We start from the raw sequence: 9,555 nt of genomic DNA, 5'->3' as shown, positions 1-9,555 counted from the left end.
CTGCGGGGGTTCACCCTGGCTCCCTGAGCGAGGGTCCCCGCCCGAGATCCCTCCTGGGCACGCTCCAGCTGAAGGCAGCTATAAAAGCAGGGGGAGGGGGAGCAGTTCAGCGAGGCTGGTGTTGGCTGGACTTTGTGTCCGGGAAGAGCTCTCGGGGGGAAGGGCAGGGGGTGTCTGCCGGTGGGGTCAGTACCAAAGAGGGCCGCTTGCTTTTCTCTCGCCTCTCTCAAGCTCTTTGGGGGACACAGAGCTTGGGGTGCCCCGGGGTTGGTTTCAAGTGTCTGCCCCACTTGTGGGTTCCAAGCACTTGATGGTGGCAGCGGGTCCCCCAAAATGTGGGTATTGGGATTTGGGGAAGTCTGCAGAGCCAAGGGCTGGGGTGCTCTTGCTGGCCCCCAACTTCTGTATTTATTGTGCCAAAGTGGGGCATAGCCCTGACAGGGGCTCCTGGAGGTGGGCCAGGCTGGAGATGCCAGATCTGTTAGCTCCCGGGCTGGGGGTAGCCCCTTGTTGGCCGGTGTCCCCTCCTGTCACTATCTCGTGTCCCGGGATGGGTTTGGAGGTGCTGAAGCTGGAGCACTGTGGAGGGCTGGACGTGTTTGCCCAGGGCTGGGGGGTGCGGGTGTCATAGGCTCCTTCCCCACTCTGACACGATAAATGCGGAAGTGGAGACCTGCAAAAACACCCAGAACCTGATCTCTCCGGGCTGTGGTAAAAACGTCCCCCCGAAATCTTAACCTAGATTTGGGGGATAAAATCCGCTGCCACCACCCAAGTGATGAGAAGAAAACCAGGGACAGAGCACTTGGGAAATCTCCCCCCTAAGGAAAAAACCAGGACACAACAATTAACCGATGCCAGGTTAATACAAAGAAACGAGAAAACGTTTATTGTGGTGATGGCGTGTGGGGGTTCCCGATTCTGCCCCCCCATAGCAGCAGGAACAGGCTCCGCCAGCCAGTAGAACAGGGGGGTTTATTGCTTCCCCAGGGTACAGCCCAGCACAGACGTGATGTGGCGACAGGAGTCAGGGCCAGGCAGCCTCAGACCCTCGGGGTGGGGGGTCAATCGTCCCTGGACCCTCGCCCTCAGCTTCGGTTGTTCCCTTCATGTTTCCCAGCCAGCAACTGCCCCTTCCCCCCAAAACCTCCCTCCTTTGTCCCCTCCCTGCCCTCCACCGGTCGGACAGGTTGGGTCTTGGCCTAGGACGGTGACCGTAGGCAGCTGGGCTGCTGGGCCGTGCTACCGACACCGGCCAGTAGGGGTCACCCCAGCCCACACAGCCACCAGTGGATGTCCCAAGGGTACCACAGTCATCACCACAACACTCCTGTTGCAAGCAGAGCGACCAGCTAGAAAAGTCCCCCAGTGATGTCCCCGTGGGGGGACCCGCCCCGGGCCAGGGCTGGGTTACAAAGGCGAGCGCGGAGCTTTGGCGCTGAGCAGGCTGGAGCGAGGGGAGAGTCCAGAGCCCGGCAGGAGATTCAGTCGGGACCCTCCGCGGCTGCAGGGCCCACGGCTCCGCCAGACATTAGGAGCTGGGCAGGGAGAGGCAGGGTCAGGCGGGCAGGGCCGGTCACACTGGACGGCTCACGGGTGCTCAGGGGAGGGGGGGCTCTGACCGGGGCCCACGTGGAGGGGAACGGACCCAGCAAGCCGGTCACCCACCCCCGTGCGGCAGCCAGCCTGCTTGGGACCCGCCTTTGTGGGCGACCAGGGGTTGGCTCCCCAGCCGGCAGGTCAGAGGGGCAGGGCCTGGGGGACTCGGGAAAGGGACCCGGGCTCTCCCTGAACCTCCCCCCTCCGTTCCCCCTCACTTCCCCTGGGTGCTGGGGTTGCACCCTGGTTGCTGCCTGGAGGGCGAAGGACAAGGGGGGGTTAGAGACTCTGTCCCTGACCCCCCACCCCGGTGCCTCATGCCAGCATCCCCCTGCTTCAGGTGGGTATGAGGCTGCCCCAGGTGAGAGGCTGCACTTAGCCCTGAGGTGTGGGGCGATGCAGGGAGTTGGCGGGAGTCGGGGGAGTTACACATGGGGCTGGTACCTGCTCCCTGGGCTAAGACCCTGCACCGCCCCCTGACTGGGCACATGGGGATGGGGCTTTCAGAAGCACCTTGGGAACTCAGGAGCCCAAACCCCAGTTAATCAGTGGGGCTGAGGCTCCTACTTCCCCCCTCCGCCCCCTGTCAGTGTAGGACACGTCCCACCAGCCCCCAGCCGCAAGGCCAGGAGCCAGGCTAGACACCCCCAGAGCCACAGCTGGCCAGATGCAGCCGACGGGAGGGGCGGGGGGCAGACTGCTGAGCCCCAGGGGGCACAGTGAGCGGCACAGGGACGGGGGAAGGACTCAGCACTCACCCGCGGCTTGTCTGTGGTGACATCGCTACTTCCCTGCAGGGGAGACAAGGCAGAGCATGAGCGCAGTGGCTCCTGGGGTAGGACCTGGCTCCAGCCCATCCCCACGGCCCATCCTGGGGGAGGTGACAGCCAAGTGCCCTGGAAGCTGCGCGGCCCCAGCTGTTTAGTGAGCCCCACCCAGAGGCTCAGAGCACCCACACAGGCAGGGAGCTCAGCTGACCGGCTGGGCCGTGGGGCGCCTGAGCAGCCCCACACCAAGAGCTCGTAGGGAGGGGAGATGAGGAGGGAATACGTGGGGTGGGGGGAGCTGTAGGGGAGTTTGGGGAGTCCCACCCCGCAGCATTTCAGGGGCCTGCTGCAAACGGAGACGTGTTCAGCACCATCCCCAGGGCGCAGGAATGGGGCGGGTCCAGGGGCCACGGAACAGACAGCAAGGCCTGTCCAGCCATTCTGCCTTGGGGGGTCCTGTCTGCGTGGCTGGGTCCCGCTCCCCGCTCTGAGCCCTGCGACTGGGCACAACAGTGAGAGGAGAAAGAGCCTGAAGCAGGGGACTGGGGTGAGGCCTGAACCCAAGTGAGCAGGAATTGCGCCAGGAGCAGCAAGTCGGCGCCTGGGACGTGAACTCGGCACTAGCCCGGCTAAACCGCGCGGACGTGCAAACGCCTCCCGCCAAGAAGGGCCCTGTGAGGGAGAGGAAACGCTGGGGGGGGGGGGTCTCCCCTGGGCCTACAACTTCTCCCCGGGGAGTCCTGGGCCAGTGCTGGGGACGTTGCTGTGGGCTCAGGCCCTGGCCCGACTGCAGAGCTCGGTGGGAAACGCCACGCCAGGGCCCCCTGCCACTCCTGCATCTGCGGCCGCTTTGTTGCGGAAAACGTGGCCCGTGTACACGGGGCCAAAGTTTGGGAAAACTTGCTCTGTTGGAGGAGTGAAACCAGGCACAGCAACTCCCCTTCCCCAGCCCCTCTGAGCCCCCCACATCCCTCCCCATGGGCACCGCACCCTCGGTCCGGTCCAATGTTCATACCACCAAACCCTACCACCCCTTGAGCCCTCTGCTAGCCCTGCACGCAGCCCCCCTGCACAGCCGGTGCCCCACTCAGACCCCCACTAGAAGGCCCCGCTCTGGCTGAGGGGCTTACCCCCGGTCTTTGGGTCACTGTCCACTTTGGGCTCGTCCTGGAAGAGTTTGCAGATCCCTGTGGCGAGAATGCAGGAGGGTATCAGGAGGGCGAAAGCGCAATTGGAAGTGCAGTTAGCAAGGGATGTGAAAGGGAACAAGAAAGGTTTCGACAGGCAAGAAGAGGGGGATCAGAGAGGGGTTGGGCCCTTACTGGATGAGGGAGGAGACCTAGTGACAGACGAGGTGGGGAAAGCTGAAGGACTCAAGGCTTCCTTTGCCTCTGTCTTCACGGACATGATCAGCTCCCAGACTAAGGCACTAGGCAGCGCAGTACGGGAAGGAGGTGGGCGGCCCTTGGCGGGGAAAGATCAGGTCAGGAACTATTTAGAAGAGCTAAACATACACAAGTGCATGGGCCCGGATTTAATGCACCCGAGGGTGCTGAGGGAGCTGGCCAATGCCATTGGTCACAGCTGGCAGCCAGGCAGCCCATGAATGCTGATTGGGGGAGAAAGTTTGAGGACAGGGTCAGACCTCCCCCCCACTCTCCATCCTCTGGCTCCCCACATCCCCTCCCCCAGTGCTGAGCATCAGGTGGGTGAGGGGCACAAGGCAGGCGGCTCAGGCCCAGGGGCTGGAAGGGGACACCAGGCACACCCTTGCCAGGCACAGGGGGGCAGCCGAGCAGGGCTATTAACCCTCAAGCCATTAACACCCTGCCCGGACACCACACACCAGAGCATTCGCTGTGTGGGCGGGGGCCCCGTGGTCCTGTCTGTGCCCTGCTGAACCTAGGACGGAAACCTGCCCCCCGCGTGGTCACTGCCCCCCTCACCCACAGGCAGGGAAAGACCCCGGGGATCCTGGCTCCCAGCCCCCCTGCTCTAACCACTAGTCCTGCTCCCAGCCTGGCACACAGCCGTACCCAGTGTGTTGCTTCCCAAGCCCCAGGGCTGTTTGCACCATTTCTGGGAACTATTTGGGCTGGTCCCCCCTGGGGGCGACTCTGGGCCCGGGGCTGTTTGCTCTGAGCAGCAGCTCAGGCAGGGGGGCTACTGGCAGACCCCAGGTCCTGCACGTCCCCTGCCGGGCGTGCACCAGCAGCTCGTGGGTGGGGGGAGAGGCGCCAGGCAGCTGCAGCGGGCGCCGTTTTGCCTGAGCCCCACGCGCTCTGTTCTGTGTCCATGTCCCTGGTCCAGCTGTGCCCCGGGGCCCTGCCCTCACCTGCGCTCTCCAGAGCATCCAGGAAGAGCTCCATGTCTTCAGGTGACCAGCTGTCCTCCCCGGCTCTGCGCTGCCTGCACAGGAGCTCTGCCGCGGCCTTGCGTTTGGCTGAAGGGAGACGGGGGGTCAGAGCCGCCTGCGCCAGGACCCGCGTCCCTTCCCCCCCATCCTGCGCTGCTCCCAGCTCACCAGCATCGCCCCCTGCACCGCCCGGGCCACGGGCCTGGCCCCAGGACGGGCCCCTCCTGTCTGGACGGAACCGGCAGAGTCTGGAATCCCGAGACCAGCTGCTCCGCGCACACGGACCCGCCCCCTTTTTCCACCGGGCCCCGCCCCCGAGCAGCCATTGTACACTGATTGGGGGACAAAGTTGGAGGGCAGGGTCAGACCTCCCCCCCCAGGCCCTGGCTCCCCACACTCCTCCCCCCAGCAGTGCCCTCGCCAGGCACAGGAGCTGGTCCCAGCCACTAATGCCCAAAAAATTAACACCCTGCTGGGCCTGCCCCCCCCACTGACCAGTGGGTCTAGTGTGTGGGCAGGGACCCCATGGTCCTGTCTATGCCTGGTCCGGAGACCTGTCACCCCCATGTGGTCACTGCCCCCCACAGCCAGAGGCAGGGAAAGACCCCAGGAATCCTGGCTCCCAGCCCCCTGCTCTAACCACTGGCCCCCACCCCCGGGCCTGCTCTCACCCCCGCTCTGGCCGACCCGCTCCCACAGCTCCTCCAGGGGGTGCTCGTTGTCCAGGGACTTCAGGACCGAGGCGACAGCCTTCAGGGTGGCCTCGTCCGGCAGCGGGAAGATGAACCGGAACCGGGGTTGCTGCTCCCCGCGCTGCTCCGCTCCGCCCTCCCCACCAGCAGGCCGCCGGCACAGACAGCCCGGCTTGAGCGTCACTGGAGAGAGATGGGGGGGTCAGAGTCACCGGCCCCCCACGTCCCTTCCCCCCGCACCTCACGTCCCTGCCCACGCTGCCCCGATTCATGGGCGTAGCCCCCCCGCAGCGCCAGGGCCATGTGGCTGCCAGCACCAGACGCTCGTAGCTGGCAGCCGGGAAGGCCACGAACGCAGATTTGGGGAGGAAGTTGGAGGGCAGGGACCAATCCCCCCCCCTCCAGCCCCTGGCTCCCCACAGCCTCCCCCCAGCGCTGCCCTGGCCAGGCACAGGGGTGGCAGCTGGTCATGGCCATTAAAATCCAAGCAATTAATGCCCTGTCCGGCCTCCCCCCCTCCCCGGAAACCGGTGGATTTTCTGTGTGGGCAGGGGCCCCGCAGTCCTTTCTGTGTCCCGACGCCTCCGTGCTGGACGCCTGCCACCCGTGTGGCCACTGCACCCCCCACCCCAGAGCCAGAGGAAGAACGCAGGAGTCTCTCTCCCAACCTACTTGCTCTAACCACTGGCCTCCACTCCCCTCCCAGACCCCAGGAGTCACGCTCCCAGCCCGGCAGGCAGCCCTGCCCTGACCCCAGTGTTTTGCTTTCCAAGCCCCAGGGCTGTTTGCGAAGTTTCTGGGAACTATTTGGGCTGGTCCGCCCTGGGGAGCAGCCGGCCCCACCGGCGAGGGGAGGGATCCAGGCCTGGGAGGGTTCGGCAGGGCCGGGGGGTCCCTCCCATTGGCACGATGGGCCCACGCACCAGAGCTGGCCCAGGGCACCGCTGGGGGGAGAGTCCAGCAGCGCGGGGGTGAGGACGCACCTGCCCCACGGCTCCCACCCGGCTAGATCCGGAAGGGACTGAGCTCAGGGCCCAGGAGCAGCTGGGGCAGGATTTGGGATCTTACAGCCCTGGGGGAGCGAAGGGGAGGCTGCCAAGAAGGGCCCCGTGATGCGCTCTGGCAGAACTGCTCACCCGTCTCCGTCACGGTGCTCTCGGGGCACTGGACCTCTTGATCCGCAGGCAGCCGGTACAGGGATCCCGGCTTGAGCGTCACTGGAGGGGGGGGGGTCAGAGTCACCGGCTCCGGGACCCCACGTCCCTTCCCCCCTGCACCTCACGTCCCTCCCCGCGCTGCCCCCGACTCACCGGCGTAGCCCCCCCGCAGCGCCAGGGCCATGTGGCTGCCAGCACCAGACGCTCGCCGGTTCCCTCCAGTGCTGCCCTGGCCAGGCACAGGGGCAGCAGCCTGGCACAGCCATTAACGCCCAAGCAATTAACCCCCTGCCCAGCCTGCCCCCGCATCCCCGAGCTGTGTATTTCCTGGGTGGGTAGGGCCCCCACAGTCCTTTCTGCGCCCTGCCACCCGCATGCTGGACAGCTGCCCCCCCTGCTCAGGCCGGCGGGGATGCGGGTCTCCCAGGCTCCGTCTGCCCTGCAGACTTTCTCCGGGGGCTCTCCGCTGTGTCTAGGGAACTCAGCTGCCCCCGACTTGTCAGGGGAGGGGCGGGCCAGGCCTGGATCCAGGCAGCGACGGGGGGGAGGGGAGGGGGCAGGGGACATGTCACAGGGCAGAGGAGGAGGCAGGGCTCCCCCCCCCCCCAACCCCCTGTGTGGGGAGAGAAGGGGATGCTTCTGCTGCCGGGCAGTGCACCACAGCAGGGGTGGGGGGGGCAAGTGATGTCAGGAAGCGGAGCAGAGCCCCTGCCCACACACATGCTGCCCCGTCTGGCGGGAGGGGGGAGCCGGGCCCCAAAGGCCATTTCCCTGTCCCACCTGCACCCCCCCCCCCCCCAAGGTCCTGCACTCACCCGAGTCTTTGCTGCAGGACGGGGACTGCAGGACCCACGTCCCCTCTGGGCCGCTCCAAGACGCGAGTTGCTCCGGGTCGGCCGCCAGCCCCGGGTGGGAAGAGCCCAGGAACACTGCGGAGAGCCGGGGAGTCAGCAGCGCCCCCGGAGACCCCCCCATCACCTCCCCGCCCCCCGCTACTCACAGCTGGGGCGCGGCGCCGCCAGGACCACGATGTTCTTGTCGTCGGTGCTGCCGCCGTCGATGATGCGGCTGCCGATGATGATGCCGGTGTTGCTGATTCCTGCAGGGATGCTGCCGTCGTCGATGATGCGGCTGCCGATAATGATGCCGCTGTTGCTGATTCCTGGAGGGGAGGGACAAGAGGTTGGAATCACATGGGACCCCCTCGGCAGCCATTGGCCGGGAAACTCCCCGCTCCCCTGCTCTAAACACTGTTCCCCCCCCCGAACAAGGAGAGACCCCAGGAGTCCTGGCTCCCAGCTCCCCCTGCTCTAACCACTGCACCCCACTCCCCTCCCCGAGCCAGGGGGAGAGTCCAGGAGTCCTGGCTCCCAGCCTGCCCCGCTTCCTCCCCCCTTGGAACCTCCTTATGCCCCCTCCTCCTGCCACCCCCCAAGTCCTCCTACTTTGCCCCATCACTGCAGACAGATGCACTTGTCCAAGCTGCACCCTAAGATGAGTGGAGGTGCTGCTGTTTATAGGGCCCTGCCCAAAGCATGGGGCGGGCGCTGGGTGGGGCAATCAGGCGGCGGGTGGGGCAGCCCGGCGGCGGGTGGGGCAGCCCCCAGAACAACTTCCTCAGGGCAGTGCACCTCTGCTTCCCCTCCCCCCGGGAGAGCCTCCCCGGCCCCATAAACCTGCCGTCCCTCTGCTGAGAGGATGGAGCCAGGCACACAGGGATGGCGAGGGAGGGAGAGGCTGTGGAAAAGGGGGCGAGAAAGGTAGCGCCGGGAGAAAGGGGGAAATGTACGAGAGAGGCACCAGAGGCACTCCAGTTCCTCCTGAGTCTGCACAATGCAGCAATGGGGTGTGTGTGTGTGCAGGGCCGGCCCGTGCATATAGGCGAACTAGGGTGCCAAGTTAAATGGGGCGCCCAACAGTGGTGCAACATCATTGAGGGGTTAGAAGGTGGGGGCGCCGATTGCATGATTCGCCTAGGGTGCCAGTTGCTGGCAGCTTGTCTAGGGCCACCCCTGTGTGTGTGTGTGTGTGTGTGTGTGTGTGTGTGTGTGTGTGATCCTGTGACTCACACCTGCTCGCTCTTGCCCTCCAGGCAACCCTCCAGGGGCAACCACTCGGACTGGATAAAAAGTCTTAGAAAGACTTTGTCCATGAAACTGGCATGTGCTAAGCAGTGACTCGTGTCACATATGTGGAGAGAGCGAGCCGGCCTTCCTCCCTCACCTAATAACCAGGCCTGACTTCTCATCAGCTCCTTGCAGGACTTCATGGTGCTGCCTTCCACCGGGGAGGCAGATCGGTATTGTTATCTCCATGTTACTGATGGGGAAACTGAGGCAGGGTATAATAGAAAGACTTGCCCTAGGTCCTATTAGCTTCCCTTGTTTGTCTTGGCTGTGATTCCTGGCCCTCTCTTCTTTCCTTTGGTGTTGGCTCCCTGGCCCTCCACTATATATGCTTGGAAACTTTTCCATGGAACTTTTTTTTTGGTTGGACAGAAAATGTCAGTGCGTTGAGATGGTGTCTTGGGTCCACGATGACATTCCTGGATACAGAGAACATGCCTTGGAGCACTCAGCCTGGCTGTGGGAGACATGGGTTTAAATCCCTGCTCCCCTGGCATTTTTTTGAGGTGCCTTTGGCTGGGTCTCTCTCGCACTGGTGCCTTCTTCTCGACGGAGCCATGTAGATGAGGAAGGTAGGCATAGAAAAATGAAGCGGTGATTTAAATAATTTCCACTTCATTTACATCAAAATGGCTGCTGCCCTGTGCCAATCAGCTGCTTGTCGACATAGCGCAGCGGTCTAGACAGGGATCTGTCGGCAGGAGAAGCCTTTGCCGACAGATCCTTTATGCCTCGTGAAATGAGGTTTACAGGATCTGTCGGCAAAGGCTTCCCCTGCAGACAGATCCTGCCGCGCTCTGCCGATGATCAGCTCATTGGCACAGCGCAGCGGCCATTTTGATGTAAATGAAGCGGCGT

At 64.3% G+C, this 9,555-nt stretch overlaps 1 protein-coding gene across 1 annotated transcript; it reads right to left on the bottom strand.

Moving 5' to 3' along the window:
* On the bottom strand, positions 1 to 8,085 carry LOC142823133 (uncharacterized). Its single transcript, XM_075913536.2, has 9 exons — positions 8,017 to 8,085; positions 7,572 to 7,733; positions 7,387 to 7,500; positions 6,551 to 6,631; positions 5,394 to 5,597; positions 4,702 to 4,809; positions 3,497 to 3,553; positions 2,358 to 2,390; positions 1 to 1,538 (listed from the first exon to the last, which is right to left on the bottom strand). Exons 1-8 carry the CDS (start codon positions 8,024 to 8,026, stop codon positions 2,383 to 2,385), a joined length of 744 nt encoding a protein of 247 aa, XP_075769651.2. The 5' UTR covers positions 8,027 to 8,085; the 3' UTR covers positions 1 to 1,538; positions 2,358 to 2,382.
* Positions 8,086 to 9,555: the final 1,470 nt, after the last annotated feature.

Source organism: Pelodiscus sinensis, chromosome 19, assembly GCF_052426305.1.
Source record: "Pelodiscus sinensis isolate ZL-2025 chromosome 19, ASM5242630v1, whole genome shotgun sequence".
Classification (NCBI taxonomy): Eukaryota; Metazoa; Chordata; order Testudines; family Trionychidae; genus Pelodiscus; species Pelodiscus sinensis.
Note: the sequence above shows the minus strand (reverse complement) of the source record. Positions and strands in the feature narration are given on the sequence as shown.